The 23,303-nt window shown below is 40.3% G+C and overlaps 1 protein-coding gene across 1 annotated transcript; it reads right to left on the bottom strand.

Moving 5' to 3' along the window:
• Window positions 1–269: 269 nt before the first annotated feature.
• LOC136283002 (craniofacial development protein 2-like) lies at window positions 270–2,951 on the bottom strand. Its single transcript, XM_066171169.1, has 2 exons — window positions 2,867–2,951; window positions 270–883 (listed from the first exon to the last, which is right to left on the bottom strand). The coding sequence occupies exons 1-2, from the start codon at window positions 2,949–2,951 to the stop codon at window positions 270–272; spliced, it is 699 nt and encodes a 232-aa protein (XP_066027266.1).
• Between the last annotated feature and the right edge of the window lie 20,352 nt (window positions 2,952–23,303).

The raw sequence follows: 23,303 nt of genomic DNA, 5'->3' as shown, positions 1-23,303 counted from the left end.
TGGAGAACAGCTCTGAGCTCGTCAACGTCACTGTTACAGGTGGACAGCCTCTCATCTAGAAACTGTTCTAGCAGTACTTTCTTGTCGTCATCCAAACGTGTGTCGAGTTTTTTGGGGGGTCTTGTACCTCTCTTCTTGTTCTTGATGGAGAAGAGACACTTAGAGATAGGGAGCTTGTGATCAATGAAGCAGTTTGCTGCACGATTGACGTTTGTCAGTATAACATATGACTGTGCAGCCATGTTGAATAGTACATGGTCGAGCTGATGCTAGTGTTTTGAACGAAGGTGCTGCCATGTGTTCTTTAAGCTGTGTTTCAGTTGGAACATCGTGCCCATGAAACTAAGCTGGAATCTGGTGCAAAATTCTAAGAGTATAAGACCGTTGGAATTCATCTTTCCAACACCATGCTTCCCGATGACATTCGGCCATGATTTCCAGTCGGAAGCCACACAAGCGTTAAAGTCACCTAGAATGATAACGCTGTCCATTTCGGCAGCTGATACACATTCATAGAACTGTTCCTTTTCTTCCTGCGGTCTTTGTATGGCTGGTGGATAAACGCTGATGAATGTTAGATTGTCGCCACCCTTAAGCTGTATGCGCATTGACATGAGTCTGTCGCTGATCGGTGTAGGGCTAATACCTTGAGTATCTAGCAAGTTGGAGACAGCAAAACCAATGCCCGCTGTTCTCTCTTCTCCTCCACTCCAGAAAATTGTATGACTCCTTTCGCCTATGTTTCTTGTGCCAGGTCGTCGAACCTCACTTAGAGCACAGATGTCGATGCTTGCTTTCTCTAATTCACGACAGATGAGGGCAGTTGCTCGCTCCGGTCTTATTGAAAAGTCACTGTCGTTGGTCGTACGAACATTCCAAGCTCCTAGATTAAGACGTTGTTTGTTTCGGGCATTGGAATTAGAGGGTAGATGGTGTCGTTCGTCGGCGATGGCCAATGGCTCATAAGGAGCTCATCTGCCATTTAGTGGGTGTTGTTTTTAGTCCTGCAAGGGCGACATGCCACCCTCCTCACCAGACAACAGCTGGTGAGGAAAGCCAGCTTAGACACCGACCACCCGTCCATGCGGTAGGTTGTACTGGGTTACATGGTACCGGTAGCAGACACGATGTCTGACCTGACGAGAAACACCTGAAGATGTAATGATGCACTAGATGATGTGCTTGATGCGAAGCAATCTTGGTACAAAGTGTATGCCTTTTCTGTAGGTGATTTTCACATGCTAATAAGACTTGTAGTTCAAACAATATACATCAGTTGGAATAGGAATATTCAAAGAAAAATAATAATATTTAACTATACCAAGCTTTGGTTTTATATCCAAATTAAGTACTTAATTGAGAATCACTGCTCTGATCAGGCCCAAAAGGCCGAAACAGTACTGTCTGCTGTTAGTTTAATTTTTGTCATTTCTATTGATCTATTGGATCAATATCAGTATCTGGGCAACTGCCCACCTACCCCTCCACTAGCCCAACAACAATCAATTGATAACAAGCTAGGGTTAATGTTGGGTTAGGGGAGAGGTAGGTGGGCAGTTGCCCAGATATTGATATTGATCCGATCTATTTTATTTATCGTTGTTTCACTGAGTTATAATTCATTCATCTCTTTCAATAGTGTAGGTTTGCACATGTAAGCTAGTCTCACACGTATATATTTATGTATGTATTAGCCCAGTGGAAATGTTTTTGAGTGGAAGGTAAGCTCGCGATAGTGATAGCCAGCAGAAACTGAACTTCATCCTGAATAGAAGTCTGACAAGTGTGAAGTAAGCGGCAGACATTTCGTTGCAGGCGGCCAAATTGTCGGCTGCAGCACATTTTGACTGAGCTGATTGTGTGTAGTACGTATGTGCACTTCTTTTTTGGCGTTAAACTGGTCAGAGTACGAAGAAATCCTCCGTGATAACCTGGTAATCTGAGGTGTACACACTTCTAATGATAAGGTAGAGCTTGATCATTGTTTAGAGTTTGCATCTGTTCTAAAAGCTTTGGGAGAAAGAAACTGGCAAATACTGCCAACCTACCCTCTATTAAACTCTATGTACCGCAACATTCACATAATTGCGTGTGCACGCTTGAAAGTACTAAACCTAACCCTAATTCTAACACTGAACCCCGCTAACCCTGAGCAACCCTAACCCTATCCTAAACCCTGATTTAAGCCCTATGCCTTAGCTTAGGATTGGGTTTAGGGTTTGGGTCAGGTTTAAGTTAGCACAGAGTTAGAACAGGCACAGGACGAAATAACATGATTCCGTAATTCAGAAAAATGTAACTCTATTTTTCCGTTTTGTTTCCGTGCAACGGAAACGCGTTATTCAGTTCTTCCTTGGACCTGTCATGTGTCCGTTATGATTCCAGAACAGAAATATGACGAATGTTTGCGTTGCATTTCTGTCAAAGGAATATCATCGTCGCCTGTTTCCGTTACGTTTTCTTGTACGGATTCAAACTTTTATCGTCAAGTAAAACATATATATAAAATGCTGTACAATTCTTACACCACGTTATCATGAGGTCTTGATCGTTAGAGGACGACAAAGGCGAATTGACGTCCATTAGGTGTGTGCGCTCGTAATAACTATATGAAGCCTTAGAAGCTTCGGTGTTTCCACTGAGCTATGTGCATGTTAGTTTTGGAACTCTTTCGAAAACTTGCAAAATTGAATTCTAAACTTACTCTGTGCTCAGATTTTTAAGCAGCTGGATCATTTGAGAAATACTTAGCTAACTGAATAGTTTAGGGTTAGGGTTAGGGCAGGAGTCCATTACCTGGTTAGAGTTAGGGTTTAGGGTTACGATTTCAGCCCCTCGAAAAATATTATCGATAAGATCCAGTCACTTTTGTCACTTAAATAACCACTTAAGGAGTTTAAACCAGCTGGATCGTTCTTGCCGGTTGGATCAACTTTGATTGGTTCAATCATTTTTACTGGTTGGACCATCTAAACTAGTAGGATCAAATTGTCAATGGGCAGTGGGAGTGTCTTTACTGGTTGGATCATTTTGACTGGTTGAACCATCTACACTGGTGGGACCATTTTATCTAGCTGGACCGTTTTCAGCGTTTGGACCATTTGATCTGGTTAGACAATTTTAGGCCATCTTAGTTAGTTGGACCATTTTAGCTACGTAGAAAAGTTTTATTAGTTAGACCATTGTATCAACTTAAACCATTTTCGCCGGTTAGACCATTTTATCAATGAAGACCATTTTCACCATGTTAGAACATCTCGGAAACCTTAGCTATTTAAGCAGTTGAACCATTTTGTCTAATGAATGGTTTGGACAATATTATCTAGTTTCCCATTTTAACCGGTTGGACCATTTTAACTGGTTGGATCATTTTCACTGGTTGGATCATTTGAACTTGGACCATTTTATCTAGTACTGGTTGGATCATGATAACCAGTTGGAACATTTTAATCAGTTGGATCATTCCAGTCGACCATTTCAACCTGCTGGATCACTTTAACTGGTTAGATCACTCTCACCAGTTGGATGATTTTAACTGGCCGGCTGGACCATTTCAGCGGTTGCATCATTTTAAGCAGGTAAATCAGTTTAACTGGTTGGACCATTTTAACCAGTTGGATCATTTTAACTGGCTGAACCATTTCAGCGGTTGCATCATTTTAACCAGATAAGTCAATTTAACTGGTTGGATCATTTTGACTGGGGAATTCCTTTTCACTGGTTGGATGATTTTAACTGATTGGATCCATATAACTGGTTGGACCAGTTTAACTAGTTTGGATCATTATGATTAGAGGGACAATTTTCGCTGCTTGAATCACTTTTCAAGTTTAATCATTTTCAGTGGTTTCACTGGCTAGTTTCGATGGTTGGACCAGCGGCTGGACCATTCTATTCAGTAAGACCAGTCCTACCAGTTTGACTATTTTATGTAGTAAGACCATTTTCACTGGTTACACCTGTTTTATCTTATTAGACCATCTCAACTGGTTCGACCATTTAAACCAGTTCGTCCATTTTAGATAGTGAAATATATAGATAGTGAGTGAGATCATTTTAACAAGTTGGATCATGTTAACCAGTTGCACCATTTTACCAAGTGAGATCGTCTCTTCCAGTTGGAGTAGGTCATGAAATTAAAATCTTTTCACCGTTTAGACCATTTTATCTAGTTTTAACTGGTTGGACAATTTTAACCAGTTGCATCATTTTGACAGGAGTGCTAATTTCTATTCTTAACCCTGATCCCAACCCTAACCCTAACCCTAACCCATTTTACCAATTTACTTTGGGTTGAAGCTAGGTTTTAGTGCTTTCCCACAGATTCTAGCCCTATTTTCCTGATGAAATTGCGTTTTTGTCTTAAGCTCGTTTTTGCAAAAAAAAGTTTTTCACCTGAAGTGAGCGTTTTTGTCAACTTTGACGTGATATTTTGTAAAAATCGTGCATTTCTGCCGTATGTTAGTGTTTTTGGACAAATTTCGTTGCGATCTTGTGAAAAACATGTAGTTTCAGCTAGTGTGTAGCGTTTTGGCAGTTATCTTGGCGAAAAATAGGTAAATCGCGCAATTTAAAGTTCTTTGTCGGTTTTTATGGGTTTTTTGCCTAGATTTTACTGAGAACACTGTGTTTTAGCTGGATTCCAGTGTTGTTGCACGGATTCTATCGTTTTTTGCTCAAAATATCACGTTAAAGCTTACTTGCAGCGTTTTTGGCCTAGAATAAGCTAATTTTTTGCAAAAAAACAAAAACGTGTTTTTCGGCCTAAGTTGACATCAAGGAGACACAACAACATTTGCCTATTCTAAGTACCTCGCAGGCCAAGGTATTGTACAAATCTCATGACATCTGGCCCAGTCTCATCAGTCAATTTTTCAAGATTTAAGCTTTTCTTGCAATTATGTACTTGTTCTTGAAGCTGACAATTAACAAGGTTCCTGCAAATTAAGTCTAGACGACAAACTAACAGTTTGTGAAAATCACACAAACCCTAACTACATCCAGGGTTTTTCTCTCAATAAAATCAACTTTTTATGCAAATTGGGACTTTACCCTAGTGCTTGTTTTTTTTTGTAACTTTTTAAAGAAGTAATGCTCCCCTGACTCTTCCCAAAGCTTTTAGAACAGATGCAAACTCCAAAGAATGATCAAGCTTTACCTTATCATTAAAAACTTTTACATCTTGGATTACTAAGTTATCACAGAGGATTTCTTGGTACTTTGACCTGTGTAACACCTAAAAAGAAGTGCACATACATGCTACACACAATCAGCCCAGACAAAATGTGCCATATAATCAGTGGCAAATGCATTAATCCTTAGTTATAAGATTAGTTAGTAGCTAAATAACAAATAGCCCAGTTAAAATGTGCCAGTAGCTGGGGATTTGGCCGTCTACAACAAAATATCGGCAACTTACTTCACACTTGTTAGACTTCTAATTAGGACAAGGTTTGGCCTCTACCTCCTATTACCATAGCCAGCTTGCCTACTTCTCAAAGACATTTTGACTAGGCTGAAAAAAAATGTTCGAGAGAAAAATGGCCATAACAAGCCAACTTACTGCAAAATAAGAAACATAAAAGTCACACCTCAGACTAAAACAGAATATAAGCCTTGAAAGGTTTGGTTTCAATAAAACTAGTTAAAATAGCCAATCTGGTGTTTTACTGCTCACTCAAAATGGGCTGGTGGCTTGCGATTTGGCCGCCTACAATGAAGTATCTTCCGCTGACTTCACACTTTTCAGACTGCTTTTCTGGAAGAGGTTTGGCCTCTACTGCCTATAATTACTACAGCCAGATTTTCCACTACTCAAAAACATCTCGACTAGGCTGTACAAGTCTTACTAGCATATTAAAAGCACCTTCAGATAGATTACAGCAAAGCAGACATTTTTACCAAAATGCTTTGTATTATGTACATCATTAGCCTCTTCATGGTTGCTTGTAGATATGGAATTTCTCTTCTCGTGTTCAACTCAACACCTCACTCGTTCGCTACGCTCACTCGTGAGCTATCGAGTTAAACACTCGAAGAGAAATTCCATATCCACGCGCGTCCATATATTTTTCTTTCAGTTAATTCGGCAACCACTGCTGTAACGGCGTATAACGTAGGTGTCTTTAAGCCAACTGTCCATGATCTTCGCAACTCTAGCTAATGAGATACGAGATTTGTCTAAAATGTTTCTTGCGCTGTTAAAGTTTGCTTTAAAGGAAGACAAGCTAGAATTAGAATATCATAATTATAGCTTGATGACGAAGAGAGACTAAGGATTCCATCATAAAGACTTCTGCAGAAATCAACTGTAGAACTCTCTTATTTAAATTCTTTAACTTGGAAGCTAAGGCATTTATATTCTTCCATTGTGCACTATGTGGATGCAAATTAATTTAAATCTCATACATCAAAATACAAAAATACTCTCTTCATCTATGTACCCTAAACATTAAAGGAGAGGGAAGTCAAAGTTAAAACAAGAATTAAAAAGGGAGGGCCCCCACTAATTTCAGTCCTAATTAAAGGAGGATCCTTGCTTTTCAAGATTCCCACCCTTTAAAACTCACAATCTTGTGACCAATTCCTTACACAGCAATATTGTCAAAATCAGACTTAATGTAAACATGAAAATCGCTGACTCAATCTCATTTTATTCCAACTTCGTTCTTAGGGTAAAACAACACATCTCCGACAAAGTGCGATTTTTTTTAATTGAAGAGAGTAAATTCTGCGATAGTAGAAACTTGCTCACACCGTTCGTTTTTATTTGAAAACCTTCTTGGCAAAATAAGATCGGCTAGATATATTATTTTCCCTCAACACTACGACTGTATTAAACATTCCAAACGGTAGGACAAGAAATAACTTGAAGAATACGAAAACATTGAAATGTCATTCGAGCGATGAAGCGGCGCGAGGTTTTCTAAGCGATGAATGCCAAAGTCATTGTTTTACCGAAACGTGATTTGAATTATATATATACTGAAGCTAGCATCAATCGACGATTAGTAAAAAAAGGTTGGAATTTTTCTGGGCCTAAGCGTAAGGGAAAACCCAGCGAAGACTCGACTTACCTCCTCTTCTTAGTAGGATCCTTTGTAGTTCGCTCCTCTTTGTTGATGACCTCTTTTCGGTCTGTTTTCTAAGGCATCTTTGTGTTTCCTTCTTGCATTTCCTCCTCGCTAGATATTCGCCATTTTACTTGTGCCTTTTCTTGTTTTCCTTCTCGTTCGTCTCGCAGTGTTTTGCCTATTTTGGCGTCCTTTCTAACTTTCTTGCGCGTTTTTCTCGACTCTTTACGCCTTTTACTTCTTGCTTTCTTTGGTCGCTCTGTCTCTGTCTTTCCAGCCTATTTTCACTCAAAACCTCTCTCCACGAGCTTGAATTATAACAATTTCGTCCGGTTGACGAAGCTTTGGCTCTGCTGGTGTTCTTGCTTTGCGAGTTGAGGAGGTGTTGCAAAATACTGAGAGTTACTGCTCAACTACAATCTCATCAGTTTGATTTCGCGCTCAAAACGCGGGTTGTAAATTATTTGCGTATGCAGCTTCAAATCAACTAGTCCACGTGAAGCCCTCGTGTTATGCTCAAACGTGTGCCCACGGTACGCTGCCCTAAAGCTCGGCACTCGAGTATGCGCACTTCATTGTCATCTGCCGGTGTCTCTTGGCGCACACTGATAGGGTATCCAAGTTATGCATGCAATCGCGCCTGCGGACTACTTTATCCCTCGCCTATCTATTACGTAATGGCTAAGATAGTGCCTATGATGCAGCTGGCCCCGCATGCTAAAAGTAGCATCTTGTATGGTCGGTCATACAGTCTCAATTCCAAATTTTTTCGGCTTGATGGGTTACTACTATTTCGTATAATAATGAGCTACGCTGCGCGCGCTGCGAGCTCTGCTACTAGTGTTCGGCACAGACGAACATTGGGCAGCTGATTTGGTGGAAGTGCATTCCATTGCCTGATACAATGGAGGAAATCAATATCTAGTGGTCATCATCGATTTCTTCACCGAAGTTTGCATGGGTTAAACCTATCAAATCCAAAAAAAGGTGTGGATGTCGCAGAAGCCTTTAAAGAATTTGAAATGAGCTGATGGACGAAAACCTCCAAAACTTCAGATAAATGATGAAAGGAATTTACAATAGTACTTTTCAAAAGTTGATGAAAGATAAGTACATTGTGCTTTTTATTAAAAAAAAGGAGAGACTGTAGCCAGAGTAGTGGAAAGATCCAATTGCACCTTGACAGACAGACTTTATCGTTATTTCACCAAATCCAATAATTTTCAGTATTTGAACATCTTACAAACTTTAGTGGATGGCTACAATCCATCTTATCATCGAAGTATTGGGATGAAACCATCTGAAGTCAATACAGAGACTTCTGAACAAGTGTGGAACACCTTGTATACAAAAGGACTCTAACAGAAAAAAAAAAGGATCGTGTAAGACCTCGCTTAAAAGCCAGTGAAAGAGTCCTATTTAATGAGAAAGGGACTACGTTCAAAAAAGAGTATCTCCCCGGTTGGACATAAGAAGTGTTTGTCGTATCGCGTGTGATACCAGGTCTCGTGACCACTTACAAAGTCACAGAAATGGACAATTCACTCGTTCAAGGTACCTTTCAGGAACAAGAATTGCAAAAATTACAAGTACCAGACGATGCCTTGTATCCTATCGAGGCAATCATGAAACGAAGCGGGAATAAATTATTGGTAAAATGGGTCGGTCGGTCAGACAAGTTTAGCTCTTGGGCGCTCAAGAAAAACGTTGAGAATGTTAAGAGGCCTGAAAATTGATTATGAATTGGCAATCTGGTACTTTCTTTAGAGGATTTTACGTGAAATTAAAAAGTAAATGCCAGCAAAGATGAATTAATCGCAAATACACTTCATTTGTTCAGCAATCGATCGCCCTATCAATAACGCAGATGGAAAGTGGGATTGACTCAAATCTCCTTTCCTTAAAATAGACTCAGATCACACAAATTGGACGAAGGCAACTCGATCTTGGTGGCAGAGCAATGTTTCGAACTGTATGATCCTTCCGCCTTAAAAAACTATGTTTAATATGACGTCGTGAGGAATATCTAGAAAACTTGCCTTCTGTGACATGTGCCCGTTCAGCCAGGAGTTGATTTTATGAAATTCATACAATGCAAATCGGAATAGAGCTCTGACAAAAGGAGAAAATGCTTGTATTCACAAATATGCCAAGAAAGATGACCGAGGCTTGGAATGCAGCAAGGTCTTGACAGAAGGAAATGGATGTGTGACGTTTCTATGGGAAGGACAAGATTTGATTATCGATAACAGAGAGACATTTAAGAGGACAGGAATACCTTGGGAGCTGTCATGGCAAGTTGTCCCATGACAAATTTTCACAGAAAAGTTGCTTTGGGAATGAAATGGCACATTTATTATACCAATCACGCAGAATGGATCGTGTCTGAAAGTCCATGTCTAGGGTTTCCCACCGGTGTGAAAGATTTGGAAAAGACAGAGTTCACTGTTCCTGGTGAAGGTGGATTGCCAGATATTCAGAAATTGGATACAAAATATCTTCAATCGAGTGTGTTTTGTAATTTGAGATTTACGCATTTTTAATTCTTCTTTTCGGGAGTTGATAGGTGATCCGGACCGTTCATTTGACGGGTACTCAGATGTACCTGCAAGTGCTTTGGTGGGAGATGAAATTACGAATCTGCTTCGAGAAGTCCCTTACAGTCCCAACATACATCACTTGCACACGTTCAATATATACCACTGCACAATTTCCTCGTGACCAAAATAGCCGTGGAAATCATCACCTCGTCACGTTCAATATATACCACTGCGCAATTTTTTCGTGGCCAAAATAGCCGTGCAAATCAAAGAGAAAGAAGGGAGTCCTGCCGAATTTTCAGACAACAACATTACCAGAATCACTTTGCATTTCACATTATGACTCGATCAGGATCTTACGTCACGTTACCGAGTCACAGCAGTTTGAGTGAATTTCCGCATAACCGACCTACGAGTTTTAAGATACGATTGCCTTATCCGATACATCTCAACGGGTTATGGGAAGTAGGATTGAACAGTATTACTCTTCCAGACACGCTTCTGGACATGATAAATCTGTCGAAAATAAACACTTACATGCTTTAAAGGTCCGTCAATGACAGGAATGAAAGGATCATGGTGGCCACAACTAATGCCTTAATTTTGATGACCGAATAAACGTAGTACCAAGTTTCTGCTGGATCCTTGTTTTTTTTTTTCGACGCCGCCTCGAGTTTTGATTCTATCCAAGACGAAAATGTCATTACGGATGGCGCACTTTCATGAAAACTGTAGTAAACAAGTACAATGAAATTTTGTTGCACACCAGGAGTGAGAAGGACACTTAAATCACTTTCTTGGATACTGATACCAATACCGAGTTGTATATGGCATCTCGTTTCGAATGGACTGGAGATGAATTGGTCGGGAACAGCAAAGACAACTTGAACATGTTGACCATGCATACTTTGAATTATCCTATGATATCCATGAGTTGGAATGTCGATGTGGCCTTGAACATGAAATATAAGAGCGAGTGTAGATAAAGATGGAAATAAGATTTACGTAAATAGATCCAATCCTCAAGCAAATGAGTTGAAAAGATACTTTTTTACTCGGATACGGTACAAAGTAAAATAGTAGGAAATAAAATCACGAATCTATTAGGAGAGGTAAAATATTAACGAACCAGGACAAGGAGTCAATTATTTTGAACCGTTACATACTTGTACTTGCACACCAACGATCTCGACGTAATTTCTGTGGAAGTGTCAGATCAAAAGGGTGATTTACCTAGATTTTCGACAGGAAACACGGTCGTGACATTGCATTTTAAACAAATATCATGAAACGAGGGTCCCTGAGAAAATTCAGACCTGATGGTCATCAGGGAGACGGAAGTGGATTGAGAGCTGTCTCAAAAGATATCATGAAAGAAACGATCAAAGGAGGAATAACAGGATTTAAAAGAAACTCCTTATTCGAAAAAGACCATACAATGCGATTAGGGGTGTCAAACAGAGGGTTCAAGAGCAGATTGAAAAAAAAGATTGGGGAGTGAATTGAAAACAACTGAACGACTCAAGGGATGTTTTGGTGCACAATTAATTGTGTCGGACCTGTGTATTCCCATGCAACTGTTCACTACTGGAACCACATCCATTGACTTTCAAGTAGATGCACAGAGTCATTTTGTGGATTTCAATCGCAGTTATCTCGGAACGAATTGGAACTGTTCAACGAAAATGGAGAAAACTTGACTATGACAGCCGATAATGCAGTTACCATGACTGCATCCATCAACCGTTTTTCACCTTCCATTTTCAAGCAGATCAATATGAGACTTAATATGACTTTTAATTAGTGATCAAACAGCCACCTAGCATTACAAAGTTAGTCTACAGATATTACTGACAAGATGAGGAAACGATCTTGAAACCGCAAGAATGGTACAATGCCATTGATATCATGGAAGCTTCCTTGTGGTTTACTGCGAAGACTGTGTAATCAGCATATAGTGTGGGAGGAGCTGCTGATCAACAACATGCTGATTACACAGCCTTCGCAGAAAACCACAAGGAAGGATTGGCTACCTGAAAAGATGCCCTCATACCTTATGTTGACAGGACAATTCATACGTTGAGGATAAAACCTCATTTGGAACCATCTGAAATGGGAAAACTGATTTTTCCTGAGATACAATTCAGCGTGCAGTTTTACTTGAATTCCCCAGAACGTTTCTTGAATGCCGTGGGAATACAAGGAAAGATCAATAACATCAAGATAAAACTGTTCCTGTGTGTGGTGAGATTGGATAATGCCATTTTCAGGGGTATCATGACCAAAATCAACAGGGATCATCATGTTATGAAGTACCCAGCCATGAGATCCGAAATCCGTGCCTGGTCTGTCCGAGCTGCATGGAGAGTTTTGGAAATTCAGAACCTGTTTAATGGAAAAATTCCAAACTTCCTGATGGCTGCACTGGTAAACACAACTGCTCGTAAAGGAAGTTAGGCCCATGACCCATTTTGCTTCAGGAAAGCCCGAGTGACTCATTTCAGACTGTTCATACGTGGAGAAGAGTATCCTTACTGACAGACTGTGCAACTAAATTTCAACAATGATCAGAGAGATTTGACTGGATATTACAGATTCCTGGAAGCCAGAGGATGTTTGACCAAAAGGAAACCCAACATGGTCAAACCCGAAGCATGGGGACAACATTTTGAAAGGTGCAGCAGTCAAAGATAGAAATTGCACCTTTTTTGCTATGGACGACGTGGTCAGCAGATGCGTCGACTGTCCCTACTTAAACTACAGACCGTCGGGTGATGCCATTTACAAGATTTACGTGGGAACAGGAGGATTGCCAGAACCTGTGACAGTCATCTCGTATGGTGAATTCGAAAACATGTTGGAAGTGGATTCGAATCAAGCAGTACACGGTCAACAATTATAGCTCAAAGTAGAACAAGGAGGTGAAATGGAGGAGATTATTTTTAACGATGTGCTATTAATTTTTTTACTGGACTTAAATTGCATTATATTCACACTTTTACGGAATCGTACCCTGCGACAAATTGCCTCGCCATCCGCAGAGAGAGAAAAGAGTAGGATACGTAGTGAATAGGGATCCACACGACAAAACTGGAAAACATTGGTTGGAACTTTGGACCTATGGTGAAATTTGCAAAATCATGGATAGTTATGCATTTAAGAATCCATGAGATCAGTTGGGAATGCATCATGTGTTACTGCAAGTTTATCTTCCTCAACAATGGCAACAAGTCATGGTAATGTATCTCCAAGAGACCGATAGACTCTTGGCTACTTGCATTTGGATTTACATCCTGCCAATCAAGACAAATTTAGGATTGTCAGAGGGTGTGGGTTCACCCAGTACCAATACCAGTGACATTTTACAGAGAACGCGTAATTTATTGGACGAAATGGCTCCTGTGAACATTGATGATTTTCTAGAGCAGTTCGATCATTCATTTGGTAGCAACAGGTCTTCATCATTAAGTGTGTGAAGAAACATCATTTTACCATCACCTGCAGGTGTGGGAACTTCATCTTCAAATAAAATAGGACAAGATCGGTCGACCGATTTTGATTTAGATGCCTTAAGTCAATTAACCTCACCTCCACGTACTATTACTACCACTACTGCTCCTGGTGTACCCTCGAGAGGAGGAGGAAGAGGAAGAAGAAGAATGAGATTAGCTACTACAAGTGGGGCCTCGAGAAGTCGCAGCAACAGAAAAAGATTGGAGCCCCTTGCGATAACTCATGGCGTAACTCAGGGCTCGATCCTAAGCCCGATGCTTTCTGGCTTGTAAGTGAACGATCTTCTAGAGTAACCAAATTTAGTAGCGTTTAATCGTATGTGGATGACACGAAGATTTATCTCTCATGTTCTGCAAAGGATATCCACTTATGTTTGTATCAAGTCTCCCAAGATCCCAAACTTGTTGCGGGATGGTGTTGTGCAAACCAGCTGCTGATAAATACACGAAAGACAAAGCTTGTATCGTTTGGCACCCGGCAACTTGTCTCCGAGATACCACACGTTACGGTACCCTTCCTTGGCCAAGAACTGACTCTTGCATTATTGTATAGTGAGCGCGAGCGTATGTATGAATGACTGTGCCCGACTTTTAGCTTCGTGGTAATTGGAGTGAAAATTGATTTTCACCGGTTACGACTCTTTCTTCTTTAGGGTTTGCTGGCTCGTAATGGAGCTGTTTTGAAGTTTGATGTTGTCAGCGTGGAAGGTCAATGTTACTTTAACGAAGACTTCGGTAAACCGAAAACTGGAGACCTGCTTAGAGGTGGGAAGGGTAGAGTTTTGGATCCTTTGACTAACTTGCATTATTCTCTGGAGCCAGAGAGGGCTTGTCTTACTCATCTTGGTGGACACCCAGTTTTTCACAATTGATAGTCAGGATTGTATCTTGTTATTCCGGAACTATTTTTTGGCTAGCACTCCATTGCTTGAGGGTGGATATGTCAAAAGCATGGGTTTGTGTGAGGTAGGTCCATTGAAACTCCAAAACCTGATGGTTAGGTTTTGGGTTGAAGGCAGGCTTTCCCTGGCTGATGAAATTGGACGTGGTTTAATTTAAACTCCAGAACCTGTATGCAGCCCAGCCACTGGCTCATCCAACAATGAGTTTCAAGTAGCTCTCTGTTATGACTGTCAGTTGTTGGAGGCTTGCCTTTGGATAAAAGTGAACGGGATGATAGACTTCTTGCTAGCCTTTTGCTGGTTTGTACTGTGTCCCATGATTCATTGTCAGACTTTCGTCTGATGAGAGCTCAGCTAGTGGAGCACATCAATATGGTGGGGTGTGGTGAGATTTGAATGTCCAAAGATGTGTGTACTTTGAAACAGACTTTCACTTTTTTGTTATCTTGAGTAGATATAAATGGGGATTGTGGCGCATTTTGAAACACATCTTGATTTCAAGTCAACTCATGAATTTTTTAACCTCAAAATCATAGTTGATTTCAACTTTGACTTCAAAAAACAGTTCTGACACATTTTCAAAACAGCCTTGATCTGAAAGCAACTCGAATTTTTCACAGGCGAAAAAAATTCACAATGTTTCACCCGTGAGATCTAAAAAGGGTGCAAATATTATCATACTGTATTTGACGCGTCCGAAGTTTTCTTCATTGATTTTCTTCAAAATGTTTCGGTCACATCCGAAATTTTTCTCATTTATTTTCATCAAAGTGTTTCTGACGCGTCCGAAACATCGATGTTCCAAGTTTAATTTCCTTCAACCTGTTTCTTTCAAATTTATTTTCCAGTTTCTGACGCATCAGAAAATTTTAAAGTTTGTTTTGTTCCCAACTGTTTCTGACACTTTAGAGTTTTTAAATCCATTTTCTTAAACCTGTCTCTAACGCGTAAAGAGCGAGAAAAAAAACTTGTCTGTTGCAACAGACAAGTTAAACTGTTTTGAATTAGCATATCCTTTATAAAAACAATATTCAACCTGTTCGATGTCTTTTCAAATTCAAATCTTATTTCGTTATGTTTACGAGTGATCCGACCTTTTTGCGATGATCTCTTTTCATCTGTTCTCTTATAACCTCAAATGAGCTTTTGGTTTATTCTTCAACTGTCTTTCAGTGATCTATTCTGCTCAATGTCGTGCAAAATTGAATATCGAACTCCATATCAGTGATAGAATTACGTTAAATCGCCTTCGAAAACAACTCGCTGACTGACAGGTGCTTGGCCCCTGCTATTGAAATATTTTTGTAATTTTTTGATTGAATGTCTTGCTCTCAACACTAAATGGTATTGATGTAAGTCCTAGACTGGCCATCGGTGTTCCTGCAATAATTTCAATTCCACCCAGAGAAACCGCCATACTGCTTGTTGACAATAGAGCCGATGTTACTCCTGTCACAGTGTATGTTGTGTGACAAGCAGATCTAGGTTTCCAAGGACACGTCGGTAATGAGTAATGTCATTCTCAAGCTCCTTTTTGCAATCAGAAGTCATCTCCAACCTGAAATGAGATGAATCGGTGGTGCACTTGGCTGAAGGCTTAGGCTGTGAAGTGGCCGCTGACCCGAAGAACTTAACGCTCCGCGACCCGCCCCTTTAGAGCTTGGGCTCGAAGAGCTTGCACCTCTAAGCACTTCGTGCTTATTTTTAACATTTTCACAGGGGCTTTTTAAAGACTGTCAAGAGTGTGCTCGCCTAAAGGATTTATTTCAACGCTGGCATTTTTTTTTGTATCGAAGACAGATATTGCTCCTCTTCTCTTCAAATTATACCATGAATTAGAAAGAGAACAAGAAAAAAGTCTGATAAAGTTTAATTTACCAAGAGGCTCTCTGAAGCGAACCTTGTGATCATTTGAATCTGCAATAATTGTTAAAACAACCATTTTCATTATAAAAGCAATAAAAAATGTTGAACTCCTCAAGTTCCGAGCCTTGGGGCTTGCGTGGCTAAGATCAGATGAAGCGAATGAAATTGCAGATAAAGCAAAGAGAAAAGCCTGGAACGACTTCAAAGCACGATATCCAAATGCAGACCTGATCAAGTTCAGTGCGCAAGTGTCATTCGATGACAAAAGACAGGCAACGGCTGAGGTTTACTTAAATCGATCAGATAGAGTTCAGACGAGCGTCTTAGGATCAGACAGAAGATATTGTGATGATGACATAAAGAAGGTACTTGAAATCGGCGGTTTTCGTCTTAAACTCACTCTGAATCGAAGAGGAAAGAAGGAGGTGGCTAAACGCCTGGCCCTCTGGGGCATCCCGGCAGTTCCATTTCACGAGAATCCCATAAGCCGCTTGAATGGAGAGGTAAAGATCTTTGTTACCCCAAATCAATACTTTAATACACAAGGAAATTCAAAAGGACGAGTTTTACATCTTCTCCGCCGTCAGAAGAATTCTGTTTGAGATAGGTGGAATTCAGAGTGAGTCAGTTCTTCTAGGTGACCCAACTTTCAACCAGATTAGTAATAATTATGACACGTCATCGTTCAAACGAATATCCACAGAATTTGGAATATCATCAGGTGCAAGCCACGGAGCGACAGACCCAAAGGGGTAGACTTCCGCCTCAAAGGAGGTGATAATCATGGTCGCGGATCTGTTATTATTTATGTATTATATATCGGTGCGGAAGCAGATCATTCACTCTCATGTCCAGGAAGAAAAAAGTTCAGCGATGAGAGTGGAAAAGCCGTCAAAGGAGATCTGATTTACCTCATAAGGAATGATAATGCAAGAGTTGAGAGGCAATTCAACCTCATGGCAGACAAGTCAGAAGGTCTGACGCAGGCTGGAATGGCGATACTGAATCAGTCGATTAAGGCATTCTTTTACCGTCTTCTTGGTTCTCAAGTCAATGTCAGATCATCAATCTTGGGTGTAACAGGAAGCTCGAAGTAAGCTCAATGTGAGTTTCACGTATTGGTTGAGGATGCAATCAGTAAGCCAGACATTTCGAAGAGCGTTCAGAGGTTTCAGCTCGCCATTGATGAGGCAAAAGTCCGGCTTGATCATGCAGTCTCACCAGGTATTTGGCTCGTACCCTCAAATCTTCCTCTTAACACCCAGAGTATGGTTGGGTATGACAACAGCCTGAAGAAGGCAAGTTCTGACATGAAACCGGGAGTCAGCAAATCAGTGAACTTGGGGATGAATTCAGTCGGAGTAAGACACATGAATGGAGGCTCACTAAAGATCAAAAGGCCGACCTCTCAAGCCCTTGGTCTGGTCTCGAATAGGCTCCCTTCAAACAAAATTAACAAGACCTCAATTAAAGTTAAGGTGGAGACACCACCAAGGTTAGATAAGATAAATCATGATATGGTAAAGGTCGGATTGATTTCAGCTGGACTGGTTTCAGCCTTCTTGCTTCATCGCTTGTTCTTCTGAAAGCTCTTAATAATGATTGTGGCGACTCCCATCATCAGAAGCCTCGTATTTTCGGAGGCTCACGGAGGAGGAGGAGGAGCGGATCACTGATCCAGAAGTCTTGAAAATAAGCCGACTGTCGAACCGATGAGACCTGGGAGGCTTACCATGATCTTACTTCCAATAGTCTTAAAACCATCATCAACTCCTTTGACAACAGACTTAAGACCTCTTGACAATGCGCCCATACTCAGTCCAATCGTTGTTCCGACTGCCAGGACAACAGCTGAGACTGTTTAACAATATTTATTGAATATATTTCTCACTTTCTCTTTCAGTGAAGTGCCTTCTTCAAGTTATCTTCTCTCTTTTTCGAGAGCATTAATCCGCTCCTGATTTCCAGTTATCTTTTCTCTTATAGCTTTGTCTTCATTTCCGTTATCGACAATCTCCTGATCCTCCTGAATAGACTTCTGCGGTTCCTCAATAATCCCTTTTTGGAGTAATGGACTCAACCTTTGCTCATTCGTACCATATTTCGTACCCTTTTCTTCAGTATTCAAGGGATATGTCTTCTCGCCCTGGCCAAACATCTTTACCTGCAACCTTCCTGTTTTACTACAGGAAACCTCGAGTTCCGAAGCCTTTGCCCCAGGATAAATTCTGTTGAGCGATTCCCAAGCGTTCTCATTTGAGGTGATGATCTTCATGGAAGTGGATTGAGATTGGTGAATAGGAAAGAAGGATTCATCTTGAAATTAACAGGAAAGCGTCCGGCTCAGGGAATGTGAAATGCCACATCTTCATCCTATCGGATGCTCAGCTCAACATCGTCGACAGGGAGGTTGAAAGCGTGACCTATTAATGGGATAACTCCTTTCTTTCGAAATTTACAACACACCTACCCGCTTATAGGCTCAAACTCGTCTGTTACGACAGACAAGTTTTTTGAAAACTGTTTGAAAACATAAAATTCAGTGCGCCATAAGAAAAGGTTCAAATGAACTTTTCTGTTTCAGCTCGTGGCCTATGTATCCTTCAAGATTCTGAACGTCAAATTAATTCTTATATGGGTCACACTCTATATTTTACACTGTTACTCATCTCTCTTCCTCTGGCTTTCGAATTGCTTGTATGTTCGATGAAATGGGTTGGGACACTCATAATGTTGAATCCCGGCAATATAACGTATCACAAAAGCCGTCTGATTCATCAAAAATCCTGATTAATAAGCCACAAGGGTCTGACATTAGGAAATTTCACCTTGAAAATATTTTCAAAGATTTTACGGCACCTTTTCCGCGTTTATTCTTTAAGAGCGTGTCCACGAGTGCACCAGGCAGTCGTGCTACATGCCATCTCACCGATTTCAATGAAACTTTGCCAGTGTAAAGGGTCTACCCCAGAACTAAAAAAGACAAGCTGGTTTCTGTTTTGGCTTTTTCCGAGGGGAGATAGACCACCCCCCCGGTTTTTCTTGGAAAAAGAAAGGAAATCCAAGGAAATCGCTTCAAAATAGGTAAAATGTACGAAGCTCTCACTACGATGGTATGTAACCAATTACTCTGATGTTTTGCACACATATTTTTACATCCTTATTTAATATCCGCCGCAGGTTTCAGTCAATTTGATTGGCGGCTTGTCAATCAACAAAGGCAAATAAACGACTGTGTTTTTTTAGGCTTTTCGATTCATCCAAATATTTGACAACTTTGAGGTAAAATATCTCCCCTTGGCAGAAAGCTAAAACACTAATCTTGATTCCCTTTTGTAACCCATCATTTCATCTCTGAAAATCATCAAAAAAATCTTTGGGCACTACCGTATTTTTGTCTCGGATGCCTTTTAAAATCTGCGATTGTGACAAGTCTCTCTCAACTACTCCTGTCACGCAATTCTTGCTCTAGGCGGTCACTTGACCAAATAAACCTACATTGTTTAGCTCTTTATACAAGATGATTGATGAAGAAAGATGAAAAATGTGAAAAACTTTCGAGATTTTTTGTAGGAATGGAAAATTTCACGTTTAAAGAGATGCATGTAGGCGAACAATCGATGGGAAAAGCGTAGTGTTTCTTTCTTCTTTCGTTTATTACTTCAAAGATTTGCTAAAATCAGGGAATAGGGCTCTTGTAGAGAGCAGAACACTAATTAGTCTATAATTTGATTGTTTATTACCATTATCACACAGTTCACAGTAAAGAAACTGTCACATGTTGCATGCTTGTTGACGTACAAGCTCCCGTGTGTAACCACTTCGGCTATTCCAGACCGCGGATGACAGGAAACTCTGCCCCCTGATTTGATAGGAAATATCAATAGCCCCATGAAATTCTTTAACTGCGCCATTTTTCCAGAAAATAAGACTGGAAAATGTTTTTCCACTTTCCACCATCAAGAAATTCCACGTAGAAATAGTATTTGTAGCGAAGCTGTGCGACCTTTCATGAGAAGTAAAAATTGTTTATCCTTTTTTTTCAAGAAGACACTTCTGAAAAGTTCTTAATCCTTCTGTTATCTTATTTGCCTGTTTTTTGACTGCAAATATCATCTGCATTTGCTATTATTTGCGCTGATTGTCATGGCCTTTCCTGCGTAAAGAGACAACTTATTTACTATTTGTACATGAGCAAGCATATTTACCCTACTTTTAAGACTCCTCGATGAAGTCTACTTTTGTCAGACGAAACGCGTGGGAGATAAAAGTTTTTACTTTCTCAGTTCGTGCAGTGATGTTCACTAGTTTGTTCCGTCAAAAACGCTTTTGATGTAAGTCACGTCGACCTCGACAGAAAAATTATATTCACCCTGTCATAACCAATGGTTTGATACTGTAAGTACTAATTTTGGTTCATCATTGGGCTTTGATCACAATAATGAAAAAAAATGTGCGTTTCCTCACACTCGCCACATTTATTCTTTGGAAAATTATTTTACTGGAAGGCGCTGACACTTAGCTTGACGCGTCTTGACTCTGGCCGACGAAAATTATCGAGGTGAACCCCATGAAATTCTTATCAAATGTTTTAAAAACTTTGTCTACCCTTGATTTGCACGCAGTAAAAAAGAGGCAAATTCCGAACGGTATTTCAAAATATTTTATTCATTGGTCAATTTATGAACTGTTTTATAACAGCACGAGGAAAAAGCAAAACTGAAACAACTGGCGTATCGGTCAAATGAATTCCAATTTTCTCAACAAGGAGTTTGTAAGTTCATTTTTCCCAGTAAATTTAAGAGGGGGTCAATTAGTGCAGGTGTATCAGTTGTATAACGTCTTCATAGTGATGCCATATAAGAAATCGAGTATCTAAAAAGCCCTCAATTCAACCTAACACTCGAATTGATAGAGTCAAGATGGCGCAGTTGTCTTGTTCATTTGCAACTCACTGTAGAACCAAATGTTATTTTTTTCGCGACATTTGAGAGACGTCAATGTATCCCAAAAATGCGTTTCGTCCGACAAGAAGCTTATTCTAACGCGTATTGGCTTATTTGGAGTTTACGAAGGCCGCGATTTCACGATATCGTGCTCAACTTGGTGTGAGATTCAGACCTTTGGGTTCGTAAATGCCAGTATCCTCAATAGTTGGCAATAAATAAGGAAGAAGGGCGAGATGAGCGCTTATCTGAACATCAGTTTTCCTAACTGGTGATTTGTGACTGTCATAGACTTTATATCATATAAAGCTAGAGATACGCATTAACTGTAGAGGCGCTCACATAAATAGAGGTGGGAGATCCTCCCTCTGACTTTGGAACTGCGACAAGTTTATAGCGCAGACCAACAAGCAGAGTTTGGAGCACCTCAGGGTCTCACTAGGCTCATCATATTAGAAACCTTCAGCAAACTAATCGTAGAAGCGGGGGGTTATCAGCAACGTGCACAGATCTCTGAACGCGGGTCATCGCGAGAACTATACCCAATCCGTTATAGACAGAACAAGAAAGCCAGATGTTCTTGCTAAGAGGATGGATGTATCAAGACGTTTCAGTCATCGGCTGCCATCCAAAAGCAACCTAAAAAAAGCGAACACAGTGAAGCTGACAAAAAAATCCGCCTATGATAAGATCAAGAGGAAATGGACGAAGACCGGCTTGCCGTTCTATTGGAGGTGGCTACGTTCAAGGTCGGACCTCAGGTAAAATTCTTACGAACAATCCCTAACTAGCCATGGGCCCTTTGGAAAACACAAAAAACCGCCACCTTTTCTCAGAAAGCAAAGAATTATCTCCTTGGCGTGTGCTGGACAGGGGAGGAAACTAGTAAGGCAACCGCCTCTAACGTGACTAACGAAGACCGCAGGAGAGGGTATAGCTGCTATCAAGCTAAAAAAAATGAAGACCTTTGCATCTCACTTTTCTCTCACATTTATTGTCTTTGCTCACGAAAAAACTATTTCTTGGGATTTTTTCACCAAGGGAGATTTGCAGGAAGCCTACTGGTCAAAACACTGCTGGCTCATTCTTAGTAAATTTTACAAGTCACGCAATTAAACGCCGGCAACACTTGATATAAGAGAGATGTAGATTTATATGTAGTAAGAGAATGCTTAAAGAAATGCAGATGTTTTGCGATCGAAGCAAGCATATAATCATAGAGATCTGCAGATTATTCTGAAATTGTTATCTAGCAGGCAGCATGAACAACGCGCTTGAAAAACTACGGAAACTACGGAAAGTCTTTGGGTCACGCAACAGAAGTTAGCTTAGCAGAGTTCTGCATGGAAATGTGCGATGGTGGTAAGTGACAACGACAACTCTATTTTAATTTATTTTCGGGGTAGAAGCAAAGTTTTAGTTTAATAGAGCTATTGATATTTGCTCTCAAGCGAGAGCGCAGAATTTCTCGTCTGTAAAAGCCGAAGTTGTAGCACACTGGAACTTGGAATAATGTCAACTAACACGCAGCGTGTGACTTTAAAATCTCCTAAAATGAGCAATGATGACGATTAACAATCAAATTATAGACGAATAAATGTTTTGTGCCGTACCAAAGCCATATTTGCTGATTTTAGCAATTGAAGCGATTTCCATGGTGAAAACCAAGAAAAACCGGGGGTGGTCTATCTCCCCCCGGAAAAAACCAAACAAAACCAGTTTATCTTTTTGAGTTTTGGGGTAGACCCTTTAAACTGGCAAAGTTTCATTGAAATCGGTGGAATGGCATGTAGCACGACTACCCGGTGCTCTCGTGGACACGCTCCTAATTACTCACCCAGAATTGTTTTTTACCCCTTCATGAAAGGTTTCTCGTGATCAATTGCATATTTAATAGCGGAGGAATTTTACATTCCACAATCTTTTACTGCTTCCTTCATCGAGTGATCGACCTTGCAAAATCCCGTTTCATTGCTCACTTCAACCTTCAGTCTCTAGTCCAGAGGGCGATAGAGGAGCATCGCTTTCAATTCTTTGCTCGGAATCTTGTTTCTGTATTTTATTCTACAGCTTTTAGCAACTTCTCTGAATTCTTTTGTGCATATTGGAGTTAAATCTGTTTCCATTTTCATAGTATGCTCGAATTGCTTTTTGTTGAAAATTCTTTTTCTATAATTTAAAAATTGGAAACAAAAAAGGGGCAGAATTAAGAGCTAAGACGAAACGACTCTGACTCAAAAGATATTCACAACTGAGAAACAAGATTTGATATAGTTGATCAGCTCCACTGGCCAAATTCTTGACCATGCAGTTCCAGACATTGATGCTCCACCTCTAACACCGACAAGATATGTTCCGCTATGCCGCCTGGCCGAAGGCCTCCCTGTCAAGTCACAAGTCAATGAATCTAAATGCTAGAACAACAAAGAAGTAACGAAATCAGAGAAATAGAGGTGATGCTCGG

This window comes from Pocillopora verrucosa, chromosome 8 (genome assembly GCF_036669915.1).
Source record: "Pocillopora verrucosa isolate sample1 chromosome 8, ASM3666991v2, whole genome shotgun sequence".
Taxonomy (NCBI): Eukaryota; Metazoa; Cnidaria; class Anthozoa; order Scleractinia; family Pocilloporidae; genus Pocillopora; species Pocillopora verrucosa.
The sequence above is the reverse complement of the archived record's forward strand: the minus strand, read 5'-3'. Positions and strand labels throughout refer to the sequence as shown.

Excerpts from the sequence above, each read along its gene's own strand:
- LOC136283002 (XM_066171169.1), bottom strand. The coding sequence starts at position 2,951 with ATGATTGAACCAATCAAAGTTGATCCAACCGGCAAGAACGATCCAGCT. Across the intron at positions 884-2,866 it reads TGGTTATTTAAGTGACAAAA|GAGCTTGGAATGTTCGTACG; the intron begins GTGACTGGATCT and ends GTCTTAATCTAG.